Genomic DNA, 22,916 nt, shown 5'->3' on the forward strand with positions numbered 1-22,916 from the left:
AGAGAGAATTAATGATGAGAGTTGATGATAGTTGATGATCTGAAAACAGAAGTTCGGGACCCTATTTATAATGAAAATAGTCCGGAAAAATACAGAATTTGATAAGGAATAAAACTACACGCTGTCGCCAGGAATCGACTCTGTCGCGAGGCGACAGGGTTTGTCGCAGCGCGTTTTCTTCACGCGGAATCCGATCTTTAATCAACTTGATCTACGAAATCCGTACAGAAGATAAAATACGTATTTTTAAGATAATAAAATAATGTTTTACTCCAAATAAAAGTCTATTTAAAAATAAATAATTATTAAATCTAATAATATTAGAACTAAAAAGAACTTTCTAGAAACTTCCAGAAAATTATAATTAATCATAATGATTTTAGGAATAATAATTAACATTGGGCCCTCCTCTAGATCATTGCGCCGTATGTAAATAATTATCCGGGCCCAGTTTAGTATTTTGGCCATAACTTCCTCAATATTCATCGGAATTGGGCTTATAATATATCGTTGGAAAGGTATTTTCAAGCCCCATCCAACTACACTATTATTGGACCTTAATCATGTACCAAACTAAACTGGTTTGGCTATTTTCAAACAAATAGAGTTATTTTCAAAAACAGAGAGAAGAGAATTTTAATAAAACTAAACCGCAACACTTGACTTTCAACCACTTTTGCCTCATTCGATTATGGTTCGACGTGAAAGGCATTCATCACTGGGTTTGGTTTTGGGGAGACACAAATGGGTGTCTACGGGGAAGGAAATTGAATTTGATGTTGTGTATTTGGCTGAGTTGTTTGATTTGCCGAGTGCTGGGTATGATTTGTATTTTAAAACCAATGTCATTAGAAATCTCCTTCTTGAAGCTAACATTGATGAAATTGTTGAGCATTTAGGAGGTGACCCTGAGGAACCCTACATAAACCATAATGACCTAACCCCTCTTGACAAAATTCTGCTAAAATTTGTGTTCAATGACATAATCCCTCGCTCTCAAAAGAGAGACAGTGCCAACAAGCTTGACTCTGTCCTAATCTACTGCCTAGCCCGAAAAATACCTATCAATTTTCCCTCAATCATGATCCAACACCTTACCCACTGTGTTCCAAAGGGATGGAAGGTTGGATATGGAAACTTACTCACCTTTGTCTTCGAAAGCTTTGGCATTTCCTTTACCAAGAAAGAGCCCCTACCTCTCAAAAACATCGAATTCATACAGCCCATATTTCTCGAAAACCATAAACTGAAAATTGTGAATGGATGTTTTGAAGTAGTGCTAGAAGAAAAAGATAAGAGGCCAAAGGAAGTGAGTGATGTAGCTGAGGAGGAAGAAAAGAAAGCAATAGGGGTCATTGAGAAGGTTGTTGAAGATATTCAGAATGAGGGAGAATAAGAGGAAGAGGAAAAAGAAATTGTAGGGAAGATGGTGGAGACAGGGGGAAGGAAAAAGAGAAAAAGTTTGAGGTTGTTGAAAAAGAAGGGGAATCTATCTCCAGTGTGCATTGATCTTTCTGGTGCCCAGGAGGAATTGCAGAAGCTCCCTAGTACTCCTACTTCTATTAGGCATGCATCTGCAGGTTTTGCAGCTGAAGAGAGCTTTAAAGAGGTGAAGGAACTGCTCCAGAAAATGCTCAAGGAACAGGAGAAGTTCCAAGCAGAGATAAAGGATTTGAAGAAAAGTGTGATCACTCTTAATGCTGATGTGAAGAAGCTGGTCACAAGCACTGATAAAGGGAGACAGTCCATTATCAAGGACATTGTGTCTCAAATTAGCAAGAAGCTGAAGGATCTTGCTGTTGATGATGACCAGAGTGCTGCATCTTACCTTACCTTGCAGCCTTTTTATGTTGATGAAACTCTTATTTTATTTGCTTTTAGGAACAATTTTATTTTGGTCTGTAATATTTTGGGCACTTTTAATTTTCTTTTGGTGAACTTGCAAATTTGGTACATTTGGCCGATGTTTTAAATTGGTTTTGGATGATTAATACCTATGTTTATTCTGCCTATATTCTTTGTGAATGTTTTCTCTTTATGCATGCTTCTTGTCTTAACACCAAACCACTTAGATGGTGCTGTGTTATGGTATACTATTGCTTGTGTGTTGGTTTTTGATAATGCCAAAAGGGGGAAGAGATGCAAACTATTAAGGAAACTTAATCATTCTATGGTCTCTGTTCGAAATCTTCACAAGCTGCCTACTCTCTAAACAGGTATAATGTATATACAAGTTTTTTCCTTAGTTTTTCATTTCAGCATTGCTTAGTATTAGTTCCCTTTCTGCATTGTACTTTGTTTTAAAATAGGTTGGATTATTTTTGTTTCCTTGTAAGTAAGTTTGGTTTGATTGTCATCATCAAAAAGGGGGAATATTGTTGGACTTAATGATTTTGATGATGACACAACCTCACTTACTTACAGACTAATAAGAGCTTGATTGTTTAAGTTTGTGATCAGATACAATGACTAGGAGAATTAAGTGTCGTGCAAAGATTCCATGAGAAACAAGAAGGCCAGAAGCAAAGCTATCCAAAAAGAAGAGTTCCTTTGCAGGAACTGGTGCTTCAGAAATGAAGACCCCCTCAAGGAACAGAAGCTTCACCAGAGAAGAGAAGTTCCCCTTGAGGAACAGAAGCCTCGGAGTAGAAGCTTCATCAGAGGACATGAAGAATAAATATATTTTTATATTTTAGGATTTATGTAAGTATAAGAAATAAGTTATACTCGAAAAAACTGTGTGGAATTTGTCTAAGTTGATAAAATTGTGCATGCTAGTTTTTAGGAAAATTGTTATTTTCTAACGTTTATCTTTTTCTTAACTAAAAAGATTTTATTTATTCTGATTTTCGAAAATATCTTTTGGAAATAAAATCTTCCACGTTTTCTAAAAACTTGAGGCCTACTCCTCCATGATCTTCTTCGGGTCATGGTCTTGCACATTGAGGAGTTCATGTTTCCTCAATTTTAGGAACATGATCTTCTTAGTGGGTTAGAGTAGTGGCGTAATGGATTTGCTGCACAAAGGAGTTTTTCCTAAAAAAATTTAATCTATAAATAGTCTTTGAAATCAGTTGGAAAAACTCACCTTTACTCACATAAGTTTTCAAGCTTTAATTCGAGTTAAGTGTCAATTCCACATAAGTGATATAGAGTGTTCTTATGTTCTTATACTAGTTATTTATTTTTCGAGTTGTAATTTGGGGAATGGGGAAGTTTGAGTGAATTTCTGTATGTGAGAAAGAGAAGTGAGAAAGAGAAGAGAAAGAGTAACAAGTTGGGTGACTTGTTCCTCGGGGTTTCAAGTTCGTTGAGGAACTTGAAGTTTGAGTCTTTAATTTGTAATAGGACCATTTGCCCTATTCTAGTAAAGATTCTTTTCCCAAAATCCCAAGTGGTCGTGGTTTTTCTCCTTGTTAGGGCCAAGGAGTTTTCCACGTAAAAATCTCTCTTGCATCTTTTAGTTCCTTCAATTTATCTTTCTGTTCCTTTAGCTTACTTAGTTTTAATTCCGCAAAAAGTTTGGCTAAACTCTCATACTACAATTCAACCCCCCCTTTCTTGTAGTATTCATTGAAACAACAATTCCTAGCATCTTTGACCAAGTTTGAACGATTTTCTGCAGCTTTTGGACAGTTATTTTCTCACTGGAGATACGCGGAAAATTCTAACTGATATTTAAGTGGTACCTAAATTACCATTTTGCCCTTAACAAGTATAAAAATCACATTCTCGATATTTTAAGCACCTAATATGGTCAGATAGTTGACTTGAAGGTGTATATCATCCACAGCCCACGTTTGGGGACAAACGAACCAACTACGGCCCACGTTCGGGGACAATTGAACCACCATCATTTCACAGCGCAAGGTTCTCTATACACAGAGACTTGTAATCTCATTATTAGACAAGTTTTTCCTCTAGCATGGAAAATTGTCGGTCGTCGCCACCTCTCAAGGCGGAGAAGTCAACGATTATATCATCTATCGACTTTCCTCAAGCATGGAAAGTATCTCAATCGGTGGATTTCTTCAAGCATAGAAAAACGCCCAAATCATCTATCGACTTTCCTCAAGCATAGAAATTATTTTCCGGTGGATTTCTTCAAGCATAGAAAACCGCCAAATTCAAATGTCGACTTTCCTCAAGCATGAAAAGTATCATCCGGTAGATTGCTTCAAGCATAGAAAGCTACCAAACTCATTAGTCGACTTTCCTCAGGCATGGAAAGTATCTCAAACGAAACGTCATTCGGTGGATTCCTTCAAACATAGGAAGCTACCAAACTCATTTATCACCGATACACTGGTGTCAGATACGCATTCTATCCCTTTACTCTTTTATCTGTGGAAGTAACATTTTTCTGCAGGTATCGGCGTATACAGAGTGATTTAGGATCGCAGAACGTCTTAAATCATTCTCCATCCTTATCGACTACATTAACTATCGTTTTTGAAATTGACGTTTCTACATACTCAGTCAAAGTGGGGGCTTTTGTAGACACCTAAAAATGTCTCCCCGAAACCAAACCTGATGATGAACAACTTTTCACCGCCATTATTGGTCGGGTTGAGTGTTTAATCGGGAGTGCTTAAAATTCATATTCAATCAAACTCAGTTCATAAAATCAGTCCTAATGTTAGTCAAAGCACAGTCCAATTTTTATTTTGGCCCAAACTCTTTTTATTCATTTCATATTATTTATTATTTTAGCCCAATTAATAAATAATAAACCTAAATAGCCCGAAATTATGAAACGGCACTTAAAAATGTTGAGTGTAATTAGGGTTAAAATGTATCTGGACGTAAAAATGGAAGTAGGATTCGCCGCGTCATGGCAAACTGTGCCGCGTCACGAGAAATGTTGCCATGCCACGGCATATTTTCCAGTGCCACGGTGCATATACCATGACACGGGATTGTTCCGTGTTTTCTCCGCGTAATCCCTAAACGCGTTTTATCTTCTGTAGTCTGTTTTCTATCCCGCGTCACACCAAATTATCCTACGTCACACTATTTTCCCCCGTGTCACGGGATTCTACATCATGTCGCGGGTAAAGCTGACGTGTCACGGCATTGTTTTTTAGGGTTTTTATCTTTTAGGGTTCCGTGTGTTCCCTCTGCTCATTTTCCCTATAAATACCCCCTCATTTCTGTTGTTCGGGGCATCAATTAACATTCTCTTCTCTCTTCTATGCACTAGCCTAAACACTAGCCTGCCCTGTTCTTCCAAAATACATTCCTTAAGCACTCCAAGGAGTCCGTACTTTACCAGAGGTTCTGTCCTTAAATAAAGGCGTGAAAGGTAGAACTGTTTGAGGGTTTGGCCCCAAATCAATTCTATTTAATTTAATTTTAATTATTTTTTTATTTATTTCCTTGAAGTTACTAACTCGTTTATTGTTTTATAGTTGCAAGCAAGCAAAATCAAAGTAAGGAATCATGTTCCTTTTATTTCCATTATTTTTCTAACGGTTTTATATTGTTGGATTATTGTTAAATTGCTTCCAATATTAATGTTGATTTTATTATATTTTATGATCACCATATTGTATGTTTAAAGGGAATATGTAATTGAAAATCTCATGGATTATGAATGGGGTGTAACCTTCACGGGTCAATCATTGTTGCCTATCGTTGTCCCTTTATCGTGGTTGCCTTATAATGAATGATCCGTGAACGGTTTACAAGTTCCTTAAAAACTTGTTGGCGATTCCCTACTTTCCTTGTCCCTAATCGTATATGTCAATTTCCACTTCCTAAGAGTGCCAAGCATATTCACAACATGCTTAACATAGGCGCACTTCGAACGACGCCTACAAATTATCTTGCCAAATCTTTGGCACTTGTCACATTTTCTGACCATCTCCATGGCGTCTGCCTCAAGAGTGGGCCAAAAGTAACCCGCCTTGAAGAGCTCTCCGTCTTTCATCTCGAAGTTTGCAGCATGCTTCTTTAATACGGCCGCCTCTTGAGGTGAATCAGGAAGTGTACCGTTTGTCCAATATGCCCGGATGCCATCCATCCAGGTAAAGCTTCGGTCAAGCACTCCAATGGGCTCTTCGTCAGATATACTCCGTTTTTCCATAACTTCCTTGAAAACTGACCGAGGCGTATCATAGGAGACGGAGGATGCCAATTTTGATTGAGCATCCGCCTGGTTGTTTTCAGACCTGGGCACTTGATTTAGATGAAATTCTTCAAGTGTCCCAGCCTCAGCTTTGACCGCCTGTAAGTATTTGATCATTGCTGGATGGGTGGCTTCATAATCACCATGGTATTGGCTAACAACCAGCTGAGAATCTGATTAGGCGTCTATTTTTGTTGCCCCTGCCGCCTTGCACATGCCGATACTGGCTAGCAGGGCTTCATATTCCGCCTCATTATTTGAGGCCTGGAACTTAAACCGTAGTGCATATTCATATTTATCTCCTTCCGGAGACTGACAGCTTATACCTGCACCACAGCCGTTCATGGTAGAGCTCCCATCCACATATACTTTCCAATTCTGATCAAGGTTGTCCGGAGAAACCGGCCTTGTCATTTAGACAATGAAGTCGGCAAACGCCTGACCCTTCACTGCCTTTCTTGGTTCGTAGGTGATTTCAAGACTTTGCATTTCAATAGCCCATTTGAGCATTCTGCCGGATGAGTCTAAGGTTGTCATTGGCCGTTTGAGGGGTTGATCTGTGTAGATCACCACCTGATATGCCAAGAAGTAAGGCTTCAACTTCTTAACAGCCACGTAGAGAGCAAGGCCAAATTTTTCAACCATAGGGTACCGGAGTTCAGCAATTCTGAGAACATGGCTAATGAAATAGACCGGGAGCTGAATGTCGTCTCTCTCAGCAAGGAGAACGGCACTGAGGGTATGATCTGAGACGGCTAGGTACATGTAAAGCGTCTCCTTAGGCAGAGGGCTAACAAGCCTTGGCAAGGAGTGTAAATGTTCTTTCAATTTTTGAAAGGCCGTCTCAGCATCTTCCCCCTATTCGAATCTAGTCTTCTTCCTGATTGCTTGGAAGAAGTAAAGGCATTTGTCACCTGACTGGCTGAGGAATCTCCCAAGCGCATCCAAACAACCGGTAAGCCTCTGAGCTTCCTTAACAATGCGAGGTGACTTCATGTCAATCACCGCCTGTATCTTCTCGGGGTTAGCCTCTATCCTCCTTTGATCAATCAGGAATCCGAGAAACTTCTCAGACTCAACACCAAAAACACACTTTTTGGGATTTAACATGACCTTATGCCGCTTGAGTGTGGTGAAGGTTTCTCGGAGATCAACAAGGTGATCCGTCTATAGCTTGGAGGTGACTATCATGTCATCAGTGTACGCCTCTATATTCCTTCCAATCTGATTAATGAAGACTGTATTAATCATCCGTTAGAAAGTAGCCGGTGCATTCTTCAAGCCAAACGGCATAACAGTATAACAGAATAACCCCTAATCAGTGACGAAAGTTGTCTTCTCTTGATCTTTTTTCCACAGGGGTATCTGATGGAAGCCGGAGTAAGCATCCATGAAGCACATCAAGGCATGCCCGGCTGTAGAGTCGACCAGGCTGTCGATCTTTGGAAGCGGGTAACTATCCTTTGGACATGCCTTGTTCAAGTCAGTGTAATCTACACACATGCGCCAAGTACCATTCGGCTTCTTTATAAGCACCACGTTCGCAACCCAATCAGGGAAGTTACATGGCCGAACGAACCAGGCATCTAACAGCTTTTTGACCTCGGCAGCTGCCGCCTGACTTCTCTTCTCGCCGTGATTTCTTTTCTTTTTCCGGATGGCTTCTTTTTAGGGTTCACGGCGAGTTTGTGGACAGCAATATCCGGGCTGATGCCTGACATCTCTTCCACTTCAAAGGCAAAAATGTCTTTGAATTCTTTCAGTAGGAGGTGCAAGTCTGCACCCAACCTTTCAAAAGCAGTCGTCCCACCTTAACAATTTGCTCTAGGCGGTTGTCGTCTAGAGAAATATCAATGTGATCACCAGCTGGTTAGGGACGGAGCTCATCTGACTGTTCCCGGTCAGTGATTTCTATTTCTTCTCCTTCTTCACCTCCACCAGCTGGTCAGTTTTTCTTTTCTTCCCGGCTGCTAGTGGGGGTGAATCAGGGTCCTTGACATCGTCAAGGTCTATTGGCTCCTTCGGCTGATCGGTTGCAGCAGCCGTTGGTTTGACATTTGTGAGGTAACACTTCCTTGACGTCTTCTGATCCTCGTTGAGGGAGCTAACAGAGCCATCATCCTTTTCATACTTGAGCAGCATGAAAGCTGGGATGATGACGGCCTTGCACTCGTTCAGAGTGGGTCGGCCAAGAATGATGTTATAGGCGGTCAGCTCTTTAACCAACAAAAACCATACGATCATATACCGCCCTTTTCCCTTCTGCCCCAGCCGGATGGGTAGGTCAATATTGTCCGACTGGGTGCACGACCCTCCCCCAAAGCTAAATAGTGGATGGGAGACGTTGCGCAGGTTGTCCAGCTTATAGCTTAGTTTGGACAGACACTTGTAGTTGATGAGGTCAGAGGAGCTACCGGTGTCAATAAGGATCCGACCAACCAGCTGGTTGGCGACCTTACATTCAATATGACCGGGTCGCCATGCGGTCGGCACACTTTGCCCCAATCCTTCTCAGTGATGAGGACGTCTGGGAATGTTCCACTGGTGGACGCTTGTCCATTATCAACTGAGTGGATCATCTTCTTCGGGGATGATCCTTGGTGCCCCGAATGGTCAGGCCACAACATGCGAATCCGCCTGCTATAGTGTAGACCAGATCCTTATCGGTGTCCGAGCTACTAGTAGGCTAGACAATCTTAGAAGACTATCCCGGATTCGTCTAAGCAGTCGCTTTGGACTTTAAGACATAGGATTTCAGCAAGCCCTTATCAGCCAGACGGTCCAACGTCTGCTTGAGACTGTAGGAGTCATTGGTGTCATGGTCGACTTCCTCATAGAAGTGACAGTATTTATTCTTGTTCCGCGACTGGACGGAACTCTTCATCGGATTCGGCTTCTCAATGGTCAGCCGGTTCTTTATCTCCATGAAGATGGAGTGGCAGTCTTTATTGAATTCGTACCAAGAGACGTATGGCTTGAATTCTTTCTTTTTCTTTTTGGACAACTGATCAGGCTCATCAACCGCCCAAACTTCTTTTCTCTTTTTTCTCTCTTCAACTTTCTGAGCCGGCTAAGCAGACCGACTCTCCTTTTGCTTGTCAGACTTCTTGGAGTCCGACTGATGGCTGGACGAGCAGAGGTCGATAGCTTGAATAAAGCTCTCCGCCTCTATCAGCGCCTCTTGAAGGGTGAAAACCCTCTTTCGGACAAGGTAGAACTTAAAGGTCGACCCATCCTTCAGACCCTTGAAGAAGTCTGTATAGGCTACCTCGTTAGACAGCCCCTGAATTTGGATTCTCACCAGATTGAACCGTTTGACATAGGAGAGAAGACCTTTTCTCTCTCCCTGTCGTATGGTGCTCAAGTCAATATTTGTTTTCTTGGCAGGGATGTTCATTGAGAAGTTGGAGGCAAACAGGAAGGAAAGCTTCCTGAAGCTTCAATGCACCCGGCTGGCAGGTTGCCGAACCATTGTTGGGCTATGCCCTTCAAGGTAGCCAGGAAACAACGACACCACATAGCATCCTCCAATCCCTGCATGTGCATAAGGTTGAAGTAGGCCATGAGGTGGTCCTCCGGGTTAGAGGTACTGTCATAGGCACCCACAACACATTCTTAACCTTGGCCGGCTATGCCGCCTCGGTTATCTCCTTGGTGAACGCAGAAGTTTGTTCACCAAGTTTGAGCAGACGGAGCTGCCAATCCAAAGGTTGGACGTTATATGCCGCCTAGCCTCCAAAGAGGGCCGGCTGCATGAAGTGAGGGGTGTATGGCCCGTATGCCATTTGAGGCACATACGGGGCATTCCCAATCATCTAAGGGCCAGAATGGATGGACTTGCTGCCTGTATGGCTCTCGTGCAATGACTGAGTATTCCTTGCAGATGTATTCTTGAAGCTGTCTGGACAGCTGCTGATTCCGATTCTGCTCGATGATATGCCGAGCATCGGTGAAGGTCTTCTTGCTGCCATCCGGCTGAACTGCACGGATGACCTTCCTTGCGCCCGTCTAGGGCAGAAGGATTTTAGTCCAGTCAAGGGCAGGCATAGTCTTCTCCTTGGGATGTGGAGTAGGCTACCTGTCTCTGACTGACTTCTTCCTCGCAGCCCGAGGAGATTTTTTGGCCGACTGACTCTTGCTTGAGCCAGCCGTCTTCTTTTTTATTAGGTCCTTGATCTCACCCTTGAAACTTGTCATGAATTTCATGAGCTCGTCTCGGGTTACTGGGGCCTGACCTCTTGCCGCCTGAGTATTACCAGGCGTTCGTCCAGTAGGCTTGTTGGTACCAGCTTCATTGTTTACTCGCTCCAGCTTATCCCTGGAACGAATGTGTTTAGTAATGAGCGACCCATCAGAGGCCACATATGTTTTGACGTCCACATCGTGGTGTCTTCATGGTCTGTAAAGACCTCCCTATCAACCGTAGGACGGCTGGGGTCTGGCGGTGGTACAGACTCTTGAACCATCCTTAAGGTACTCTCCCCACAGACGGCGCTAAATGTTTGGGTGTTTTTGTCCCTCGGGAGAGTTACAGCTCGAGGACTGGTCTGGTGACGCCTGTACCTGCAAAATAACGGAGACTCCAAGTGGTTGGAGCTCTGCCTCCGACGATCAAGTTAGAACGTGATGGAGAATACAAAAAGGTGCGGAAAAGTAGAGTGAGATCTTCTCGGATTTCGAGATCAGGTGCTTTCTCTGATGTAAGAGAATGTAGGGTTGTAAAAAATGATTGAATGTGTCCCAAAAAAGGGGGAGATCTCCCTATTTATAAGGTCATTGGAAAATATGCCCCCTCTTAGGTCACTATGACCTAGATTTGGTGGGCTGCGACGTTTTGCAGCTTTCTCGGAAATTGGGCCTTGAAGGCTGCAATTCCAGCTGATATATGAGGCTGACACGTGTCAGCTGGAAAGTGGCCCATGTGGGCCTGTCAAGGCTTGACATGTGTCCCTCTCTGATTTGACCACATGTCTAGGGTATTTTTACCCTAAACACTTAAGATTAATGTCATTCCAACTATTGATGTACCTCAACATTCTAGTCTTTTATCGTTGTGTAGTTATGTTCTTCTACCACCTCTTTTGAGCATTTGAGGTTTTTGTTACCATTTTTTTTCCTTCTATAGAATAGGAATGTATGGATTTCGGGGAGAAACAGTTAATGAGTGGGTGAGCATGTAACTTAGGGAGGGGAACAATCAGTGGCGGTGTCAGGATTTCTAATCCAGGAGGAAAAATTTTGAAGGTTTAATGTTTTGACAAAAATCTCAAGAAAAATAGCTGATCACATAAATGTAGGATTCAAACCACTGGGAACAATGCATTTTTTGTGCAGCTAGTCACATAGTGTGGCTATTTATAAAACAACGGAGCAACCCCTATTTTATTAACAAAGTACTCCCTCCGTTCTTTATCTACGTGCTTACTTTCCTTTTTAGGGGTTTCAAAACTACATGCCTATTTCTATTTAAAAAATTTACCTTTTAACAATATTCCCTCTTTTTAATGAGTTGTCATCAATTTTCTTTTAGTATTTTTTTTTGTACTTTTGACATCATTTTCCAACACTTTCTCTCTCTATCTCTTCAATAATTACCAACTATCTTTTCTTTCTCTCTATCTCTCTCTAAGCCCAGGTGCACATTTATACCTCCCAATCATGGGTTTTAAGCAATTTTTAAGTTCCTTGATTCCCGTAAAAAATGGAAAATAAGCATGTAGATAAGGGACTGAGAGAGTATTTCATAATACCTATTTAGTAATCCTTAAATAGCACAACAACACTGATACAATAGCCTTTATATACAATGACATCTATATTACTAAGTAGCTCTTATAATAGTAATCGATTAACCAATGTTGGCTGGTCACACACATATAAAAGTTAGTGATTATATGCACCTTCCATCCCTTAAAGTTCGACTTACTTTGTATTTGTGTGGTTTTTAATGAACATCTTTTTAGTGTATACTCGTAATTTATTAAATATAGCCACATTTATCTTATTTTGACTAGTAGAACTTTTAAAAATGTAGGTAGTATATAAAGTTCCTAAAAAGAAATTAGGTCCCGTTTGGTAATTAGTTGTTATCTGTTTATTGGTTTGATTTAGCTAGTTGTATTAACTGGTCTGACTAGCTGGTTATAAGAGCTGATTTGAGTAGCAGGTTGTAAATAACTTATTGTGTAAAAGTGTTTGATAAGTAGTTGTTTATTTTTAGCTATTTTAGCGTATTCCATATGTATTTAATACCCAAAAATCTAAGTGTTCAATAAGCTAATTTCAAAAAGCTGGTTATAATAGCTGATTTGACTAGCGAGTTGTAAAAAACTTATGTGTAAAAGTGTTTGATAATTAGTTGTTTATTTTTAGCTATGTTAGTGTATTCAGTATGTATTTAATACCCAAAAAGCTAAGTGTTGAATAAGCAATTTCAAAAAGCTCTTACATTGAGGGGGTTTTTTTTTCGGAGCCCAAAAAGCTATTTTAGTACGGACTACGGAGTAACCAAACAACCAAATAAGCTTTTTATTATGGTCAACCTCTAATAGTGCTCACGCTTATTCTGATTTATTATAAACAATTGAACTGAATTAAATTGAACTGAATTGAATTGAATTGAATTGAACTGAACTAATAGAGTTGAAATGAATTGTTTATGAGAGAAGAAAATTGAAAATTGAATTAAACTAAAATTAAGCTGAACAGAACAGCCCTAAAAGCTTTCAAAATAAATCTTTACCAAGCAAGCCTTAATTTTAGTATCTAAAGCGACGTCGTTTACATTGTCCTCTGACCTCTTTAGTCTGTACTGTGTACTCTGCTAAAGGGTTTAAGGCATAAACCTCAACTTCCTCCGTTGTTGAAAGGTCGCTTGATTTCTTCCCATTTCCCATTTCCCATTTCCCATTTCCCATTTCAAACAACCATAAACAAAAACTAAAGCTTTCTTCAACGAATTCATTCATTTGTTTCAAATGGCTTTAATTAGAACAAGATTATCATTTTCTCTCTCCAAAACTTCCCTTAAACCCTTCTCCACATCCGCCATTGAAACTCTCCAACCCCAGAAATCTGACAATGAAGATGATATTGAAGCTCCAGAACAACCCAGAAAACCTTCCAATCTCTCTCCTCAAGAAACCCAAATCGCGGAAAATTTCCATTCTTTAATCAAAGACCATTTCCGCAAAAACCCTAATTTTGAAGAAAACCCTAATTTTCTAAACCCTAATTTCACCATCCCATCTCTTTCTCTCTCCTTCTCGAAGCTTTCCACCGTCGATTCTCTCTCCCCTGAAATCGTAACCTCTGTTATCGAACGGTGTCGTATTGTCCGCCATGGAGTTCCCTTTCTTCAAGCTCTCGCTTTCTTCAATTGGGTGGTTGGCCAGCATAACAATGGCGTTGTTGTATTGACGGATGAGGCTATTGCGGAAATGATCGATTTAGCTGGGAAGGTAAGGCAGTTTGATTTAGCATGGAGTTTGATTGATTTGATGAAAACTAGTAATTTACCAATTGCTGTAGATGTTTTTAATTCCTTAGTTAGGAGGTATGTTAGGGCAGGGATGGTAGCCGAGGCCATACACGCATTTAATCGAATGGAGGATTACGGTTGCCATCCTGATAAGGCGGCATTCACGGCTATCATTAGCATTCTTAGTAAGAAAAAGAAGGCGGCCGATGCTCAATCGTTGTTTGATAGTGTAAAAGATAAATTTGAACTTGATGTTGTGCTTTATACTAGTTTGGTGAATGGGTGGTGTAAGGTGGGGAATATTCCGGAGGCTGAGAGGGTTTTTGGTGAGATGAAGAAGGCGGGCATTGAGCCTAATGTGTATACTTATACGATTGTTATCGATGCTTTGTGCAGGCACGGGCAAATTACTCGTGCCCATGATGTTTTTTCGGAGATGATTGACAAGGGTTGTCAGCCAAATGTTGTGACCTTCAATAATTTGATGAGGGTGCATGCTAAGGTGGGTAAGACTGAGAAGGTCTTGCAGGCTTTTAATCAGATGAAAAGGCTTGGGTGTGACCCTGATGTGATCACCTATAACTTTCTGATTGACTCCCATTGTAGGAATGGCAATCGGGATGAGGCTACTAAGTTGATTCGCCAAATGGCGATCAAGGGATGTGTTCCTAATGCGCATAGTTTTAACCCAATATTCATCTGTATAGCTAAGGCTAAGGATGTGAATTCTGCCCATCGTTTGTTTGCAAAGATGAAAGAATTGAAGTGTCAGCTTAATACAGTGACATACAATGTGCTGATGAAGATGTTTGTGGAATCCAAGTCGACTGATATGGTTCTAAAGCTGAAGGAGGAGATGGATGAGAATGGTGTAGAGCCTAATGTGAATACTTATAAGACATTGATCTCTATGTTTTGTGCAATGGGGCACTGGTCCAAAGCTTACAAGTATTTTAGAGAGATGATTGAAGTGAAGAGTTTGGTGCCAAGCTTGCATCTATACAACATGGTTTTGAATCTGTTGAGAAAAGCGGAGCAGCTTCAGTTGCATGAAGAATTGGTGGAAAAGATGGTTGACAGGGGATATGCTACTCGGCCTATTTGAAGACACAGTATGCGAGTGCTACCAGTTTGAGCTGGATTTGCTGTGCTGCACATTAATTGACCTTGGTTTTCAAACTTAATAGGCAGGGAAGAAGAAAATTTTGCGGAAATATATTGCAAGATTTGTCCCTTGACTCAGTGATATACAGTGCACTCTTCTATTCCCGTATTTTGATGCTAATGATGGGCAAGGCCCTTACAAATTAGTTTACAATAAAACACGGCAAAGCAACTCCTTTAATGCTTTTGTTGAACTTCTTGTCAAGCTCATGAGGCAGAGCCTGGACGACTATTATTGTGTTGGCGTGTTCAATCTCACTTATTGCCATTCTCTTGAGGCAGAGCCTGGACAGTTTTTGTGTTGGCTTGTTCAATTTCTCTGTTTGCAACCCAATCTAGTGTACATAATTACTGTTTTCTATTCTCATAATATACACATTGCTGTTTTTGGTAAGTCATGCAATTGGAGTACGGATACTGATTAACTTTCCTGCAATCCCAATGGCATGAAGTTTCACATCTTTTCCAAGTCACTTTATATGCTTTACAGTAGCATAAAAGCACTTGTTTTTCTGACCGCAACTCTTTATAAGAATTACGTAGTTCCTTGCAATAATCTGGATTTTCCTTTTCAAATGTATACTCTGTATTTGGAAATTGGAATCATGTTAGTAACATATTATCTTCTTTTTTACTTTATTGTCCAATAAGGTTAGGGTTAAAATATTTTAAAATAAGGGCTAATAAATTTGAATAAACAAGTTTAAGACTAATAAGACAAGTGAAATACAAGTGAATGCTTAGGGTATTAGATTTGCCTTCTTAAACAATGTTTAGTTGGATTAGTCTGCTGCTGTCCAATGGGTACACGAAAGTGACGAAATTGCTTAGACTCTTTTATTTATTCATAAAACACCTGCCTTTAAAAATTAAATTGAAAACCAAAGTGCAGGACTTAGAACTCATAAGATCTCAAGACTGGCAGCATAATGTTACAAAAAAAATCCTCGCAACGTATTCCACATACATATCCTCATTTAGAAAAAGATTACAACAGTCAACAGATGATGATCATGGCTGAACCACCACAGCGAGTACATTAGGTCGCCAGCAAGCCAACGAGCTTTGTAACAGAACATTTCCCCCAAAGCAATGAATGGTCAGCATTCTCAGCAACCTTGCATATCGAGCATCTCATCTAAGCGTTTCACTCTCTCCTTCCCTTCACTTAGCAGGAAACGAATCTTCTGCTTGTCCTGGAAATCCCGGTTCTTCTCTATCTCTTGCCTTATTGTTTGCTGCAGTTCAGCTGCAATTGCAAGGACAACCATAATCTCCTTCAGAACTTTCACCAGAAATGGCACAAGATTACTTGGTAAGTGGCATGATCCACTGAAGATCATAGAAAAAATGTACATTACGAATCCATAACACACAAAGATGCAAATGTATTACTACCACTATCATGACAGCGATTAATAATGGAAAGATTGGAAAATTGACAAGGTTAGGGTGATGAGCCAAAGTGGAACAATAAATTAATTCTCAGGTACCCAAAGTAAAATTACCCAAAGATGATGACCATGAAGTACCCAGAATGGATTATTTTGCCTGCTTTAGGCAACCAAGGTGAAATATAACAAGCAACTGCAATAACTAATACAGGAATTTGCAATAGCTCTCGCGACTGATAAAACAATAGCAGCAGAAATATGAACATATATGTGAGAGAGAGAGAGAGAGAGAGGGGGGGGGGGGGGGGGGGGGGGACCTCTGGATTGACATGGGGCTCGCCTAGCCGTTCTCAGTGCTTCTCTATACAGCTTCAGTACTCGAGCACGAAGAATAAAAGCCTGTAAATCAAGAGTGACACCCATGACGACCTGCTGCAATCATATTCTTCAATGTTAAAAGGGAGATTAGAGAGGTTAATAAAGGGAAGATACACTGGAAGAATAAAGGTTACATCTACAGACAAGATGTTTATTAAATGTCCTAATGACGATGATCAAGCAGCAGGCAAGACAGAACAATAAGTGTTCGCAGTTACAGTAATGTTACACCATTATGTACAAGGGCCATAATCTTAAATTCAAATTCGTTAAGACTAAATAACAGGGTAATCTATCCTTCTTAGTTATTCAGGACTCCATTACATAGCTTGTCCTACACCATCTAAGCCAAAAGGAAGAAGGAATCAAGAGTTTGAATCCTAATCACTAGCATCCATCAAAGCTTGCCATTTCAGTTCATTAAGTCTACCCTAATGTTCCACCTACTTATTAGCAATTGATAACTAGTTTTCCCTGCGGTTCCAACTCATAAAGCAAGTGCAGTGCTGCCGAATCTTGAGAACTTTTCTTATCAGCTCTTTGCTCCCCCATGGCCTCCATGACACCGTAGTCAGGTATGAGCAAAGAGATTTTCGATGTAAAACCATTGAAGCCTGTCCGTTTATCTGAGCCTTCACCGAATTCAATAGGTGATCTTGACTTTTCTTCAGTAGTTTCAAAGCTAGGCATAGGCCACTGCAATCTTTTACACAGTTCATACAATGAGTTTCTTGGCCCCCCTTTATCTGTTTTAACAGCTGCAATAACTGGAATAGCAGCATCTGGAGCTTCATTATCTCCACAAGGCAGCTGAGAGACCTTTTGCTTCTTCTGAGATGTATGTTTGCTTTTCATGACACTGAATTTCATATTGATCAGGCCTGAACTGACATCATTCAATTCCTGTTTTTTCCTCTTCAAAACACATTTATCATATGACATTCCTTTGTTATCCAGTCCTTTCAACAAATAAAGAGCAGCTTGTCCCTTGGCAGCTTTTTTAGTTTTACCAATTCCTTCTCCTATCAATAAAATGTCTTCCAGTTGTAGTCTCAATTCTGCAAGCACCACATCTTTGTCATTGATACAATGTTCTTTGAAAAAGTATCCAAGGCGATCACACAATTCATTCAATTCACGGAAGGGAGGTAACTCAAGATTATCAGGTGCTACAATAGGAGACAATATCAATCAATCAATCAATCAATCAAAGCCTTAATCCCAAAAGTGGGGTCGGCTAACATGAACCAAATTTGATTATTCCGTGTAGTCATCAACATAAATCTTTCTCCTCCATCCCTTACGATCCAAAACTTCATCCTCACGTAAATCCATGCACTTCATATCCTTCCTCACTCCTTCCAACCAAGTCATCTTTGGTCTCCCTCTTCCTCGTTTAATCCCTCCATGGTCCCACTCTTCCACTCTTCGCACCGGTGCACCCTCGGGTCTCCGTCTTACATGTCCAAACCAACGCAGACGATTTTCCCTTAATTTATCTACAATGCCCGCCACACCTACTTTCTTGCGAATAACCTCATTTCTGATTCTATCTCTTAAAGTGTTTCCACACATCCACCTTAACATGCGCATTTCCGTAACCTCCATCTTTTTAATATGCTCTTTCTTAGAAGCCCAACATTCTGTACCATAGAGCAACACTGGTCTTATGGCAGTCCTGTAGAATTTTCCCTTCAACTTTAAGGGAATGCTGCGGTCGCATAGCACTCCCGTGGCCGCTCTCCATTTAAGCCACCCTGACTTAATCCTGTGGGTCACGTCTTGATCAATGTCACCATTCTTCTGGATGATCATCGACCCTAGGTACTTAAAACATTCACTCATGGTCAAATCCTTTCCATCCAAACTCACCACTTCATTGCTTGTCCCCCTCTGAGTGCCAAAACGACATACCAAATATTCAGTCTTACTCCGACTTAGCTTAAACCCTCTAGATTCCAACCTTTGCCTCCATTGCTCCAACTTGACATTAACCCCATCCTTAGTCTCATCCACCAAAACGATATCATCTGCGAACAGCATACACCATGGAACCTCATCTTGAATTGGTCTAGTTAATTCGTCTAGAACCGTTGCAAAAAGAAAAGGGCTTAATGCAGACCCTTGATGCAATCCGATTGTAATAGGGAAATCTTTTGTCAACCCTCCGCATGTCCTCACATTTGTTGACACATCCCGATACATATCCTTAACTAGGTCTACATACCTTCGTGGGATACCTTTCTTCAACATTGCCCACCAAAGTATCTCTCTTGGCACCTTGTCATATGCCTTCTCTAAATCAATAAAGACCATATGAAGATCTTTCTTCTTTACCCTATAAAACTCCATCATTTGTCTTATCAAATGGATTGCCTCCATAGTAGATCTCCCAGGCATAAAACCAAATTGGTTATCTGAAATGCTTGTGCATGCCCTCAACCTTTGTTCAATCACCCTTTCCCACAACTTCATAGTATGGCTCATAAGCTTAATTCCTCGATAGTTAGAACAATCTTGAGCGTCTCCTTTGTTTTTATAAACCGGGACCAAGGTGCTCTTCCTCCAATCTTGTGGGATCCTTGTAGCCGTCCATATCTTGTTGAAAAGGTTTGTTAACCAATCAATACCAATCTTACCCAAACACCTCCACACCTCTATCGGTACCCCATCAGGGCCAACCGCCTTCTTAGGTTTCATCTTCCTCAGGGCAATCTCCACCTCTACTCTCCTAATCCTTCGCACATACTCCATGTTGATTTCTTCATCACTCATAGAGGTATCTCCTATCACAACTCCATTACTTCCATTAAATAATTCATCGAAGTACCCCTTCCACCTGTCCTTGATGCCCTCCTCTTGCACTAGGACCATTTGGTTCTTATCTTTGACACACTTCACCATGCCAATATCCTTCCTTGCCTCTTGTCTTCTCTTTGCCATCTTATAAATGATCCTTTCTCCCTCCTTGGAATCAAGCTTTTCATAAACCTCCTGATATGCCTTTTCTTTTGCTTGGCGAACAGCTGCCTTTGCCTTACTCTTAGCCTCCTTACAATAGGAGACAATAAAGGGAAAAATATTCTCCACACTTCTTCGACATTAAGCTTGGTATCAATTAGTATTGCCCCGGCAATACTCTCCAAAAGGTCACCAAGAACCTTGGGGCATTGCCTTCCTTGCAGCGACTTAGAATCTTCTGCATCCATAACCAGTGTAACGTACTCTGTTATCTGTTTTGAGATTGACTCGGAAGAAAGCTGAAGATGCTGATACAGGTTTCGCCTGACAGAGACTTGGGCAAAATTTTCGTTGTTCACAGAAGCTGAACGTAGGTCAGTTAACTCTCCTGGATCAATATCCGTGTGGTTCTGATAAAGATGCCATGTTATCAGCACATCCAGCACAGCGTCCCCCAGAAACTCCAGCCTCTCATAACAGTAGCCCACCCCAGATTCTTGCTCTGTTAAATGAGTAATAGCTTCAAGTAGCAGTCCTTTGGTAGAAAAGTCGTACCCGAGTTTGGATTCCAAGGCTGTAATCTGATCAACTTTTTGGATGCAAGATCGATCAGATGCCAGATTAATAGCTTTGTCAACATAACCAGGCCCCAGTTCAGCTTCAATTCCAAGCCATTTCATCATATGGAGAGCAGCAATTAATCCACCACCAACATAGTATGCTCCAATAACTGCCTCAACACAATCAGCTATGCTTTTGGAAACCAACCACCGATGTCCCTTGTCACAGCTCTTTCCAAGTACGGTATTTTCATCAATAGTATGAAACCTGTTATCTAAAGGCACTTCAGATGTGTCAACACCATGTGAACAAGGAACCGGATGGACTGAAAGCTGCCCAGGAGCAACCCATCGACGAGGCTCAAATGCACTATCACGAATGTATTCGTGCAGCTTACGCTTAGTTCCCAATTTATGTAAGTTAGAATTGCAAATAGTACTTTGGCGCTGGCCAGATAACTTTCCTTCATGTTCATGGGGACTTTTAAGAAAAACATGGCAGCTCACAACGTACTTTAGCACTGAATCACCAAGCAACTCTAAACGCTCTGAAGAAAAATCTTCACAGCATCTGAGAGTTGTAAATGCTTCCAAAATCAGTGAGCTTGGCATATGAAAGTTATAGGCAATCTCTTTCCTTAGCTGACAGGCTAACATCAGAGACTCCAGCCTGTGAATCAAAGAAGGTATTAAATACAACGCCCTTAGAGTTGATAGTTGGATATCAATACAGACTAAAAGCTCAGGTGGCATGTGAACATGATTCTGTCGCTTTGAGTCAACCAGATCACCACTTGACAGCAACTTTCGACGCAACGCACTAGCCTCACTATCTGAGAGAAGATTAAATGGATTATGAGTCTGCTTCAACACTAACAATGGCTGTCCAGGATAGAACAGCACAATTCCGTACTTCTTGTTGAAGTAATCAGCAAAACTAGTATACTTTGATGGTGCCCCATCAACATTAGAATCAAAAGGGCTCTCAGCAGAGGTATTGACCAAGACTTCTCGAACATAGTATATCCTTCCAGTGTGGATGGACATAACGACAGTTTCTTCCAATTTCTCTATAGACAATGAACGGTTAGCCAAATGTATAGTATTCTCACCAGCGTTACCTGCTGAAGAGGGGTCACCAATCGAGCTCCTATATTGGGCCCCAGATTGCTCAGCACTCAACCAAGCAGAATTCCTCATAAATTCTACCACAGAGACACAGGAATCAATGCCCTTCCAGTCAATTCTCCATGAATCATGATCTACATTGTCTAAAGACTCAATTGGTAAGATCAAATAAATGTATGAAGTACTCCACAGAAGACCAGTGTCTCTCTGAAGAAGAAACTCTCTATTGACCCCACTTGCTTTTGATCCTAGAAACAATTTTCCATATAACCCATTAAAGAGAAGTTCATGAAAGTGCATTGCTCGCCTTATTTGGTCTGACCCCAAATGCACTTCACCACATGGCATAACCGATGATTTGACCATCTTGTCAAGTAGATACAAGTCAACTTTAGTATTAGCTACATCCTCATCTAGCTTCAACTCCGTCAAGAGTACAAAACCAGGGTACAATTCACAATCACAAGAGAAATCAATCTTGTAAGCATGGAATACAGCTCCATGAGGGTTATCTCTCCAAGTACCAGATAAGGCATTAACATGAACTGTCCTGTGCAACTCCTTTCTTTTTGTGGTTCCAGCACCAGCAGACTCATTGCATTTCACTTTTGTATCACTTTCATCAAGTCCTATATGATGATCGTCTAGGATATCCATCAGATGCAATGCCTTACAATATTACAGAAATTGCACAATGACTTTGGAGATGATGCAACCCCTACACAAAAATTATTGAAACACCCATAAGTACTCAGAAAAACACCAGTACAAGTAAAAACACTTTGATTTGTGTGACGAGTGCACATGTTCTCCTGCCAGCAATGGCATATGGACTTGTTACAGAGAGAGAAAGAGACAGAGCCAGAGACAGATAGGTAGGCAGATTGAATCACAGCCCATGGCATCTGGACATCATTATATTTGACACTCATTTTCTCATCTGTATCCATGTCGAACATAAATGCAAACACTTGAAATGGACATGGGCAATTGAACATCATCCTTCAAAATACAAAACCTTGCAAATTCTAATGCATCAACTCCGACGTTTTTAAATAATTGACAAGTTTGATAACTGTCAATAGCTAAGACTTAACATTGTGGATGGGTATCAAAACAGAAACATTTCATGCCGATTGCCAACGCAAATGCTAGATGCTGTGATAATCTCATTCCACAACACAGGCAACAAAATCTTCAAAATACCATAATCTTGGCAAGGAGATCAATTCTACTTACACCAATGAATTGATCTCCTTACAACAAACAGAGAAGAACTGTCTATGAACTCGCTCACATTAATTCAGAGTATAAGTACGAACCGCTTTTGACTCATCAAAACCAATTACCTAAAACATTTCAGCAAATGCAAGACTTCCTCCATTACATAACTCCTGACAGGCCCGTCCCTGAGCCATGGCAAGAGGGGATAAAAGGTCCATTTTCATAGCTCCCTCCTAACATTAAAGGCTTATACAATGTAAACAAAAGCATGCATTACATAATAATCACAACCAAATTTGACTCAATTATCAAATTAGGCTCCAAAAATCACATGAAATTCTTCTTGATAAAGAAAATCAACAAATCTTTTCATTGTAATAAATTCAATAATTATAACAAACAATTTAAAAATCCAACAAAGAACAACCCTAAATTGAATATACTGACAATAAAATTAATGATTTACACTAAAGTGTGACATTTATATTCGATGATTG

At 40.7% G+C, this 22,916-nt stretch overlaps 1 protein-coding gene and 1 pseudogene across 1 annotated transcript; one reads left to right on the top strand and one right to left on the bottom strand.

Moving 5' to 3' along the window:
* The first annotated feature begins 12,983 nt into the window (after positions 1-12,983).
* LOC145590963 (pentatricopeptide repeat-containing protein At1g20300, mitochondrial-like) lies at positions 12,984-15,279 on the top strand. Its single transcript, XM_081647343.1, has one exon. The coding sequence runs from the start codon at positions 13,108-13,110 to the stop codon at positions 14,713-14,715; it is 1,608 nt and encodes a 535-aa protein (XP_081503469.1). The 5' UTR covers positions 12,984-13,107; the 3' UTR covers positions 14,716-15,279.
* A 1,355-nt stretch (positions 15,280-16,634) lies between these two features.
* Positions 16,635-21,888, bottom strand: LOC145592244 (endoribonuclease Dicer homolog 3 pseudogene; annotated as a pseudogene).
* Positions 21,889-22,916: the final 1,028 nt, after the last annotated feature.

The sequence above is a fragment of the Chenopodium album genome, chromosome 18 (assembly GCF_948465745.1).
Source record: "Chenopodium album chromosome 18, dcCheAlbu1.1, whole genome shotgun sequence".
In the NCBI taxonomy this organism is placed as follows: domain Eukaryota; kingdom Viridiplantae; phylum Streptophyta; class Magnoliopsida; order Caryophyllales; family Amaranthaceae; genus Chenopodium; species Chenopodium album.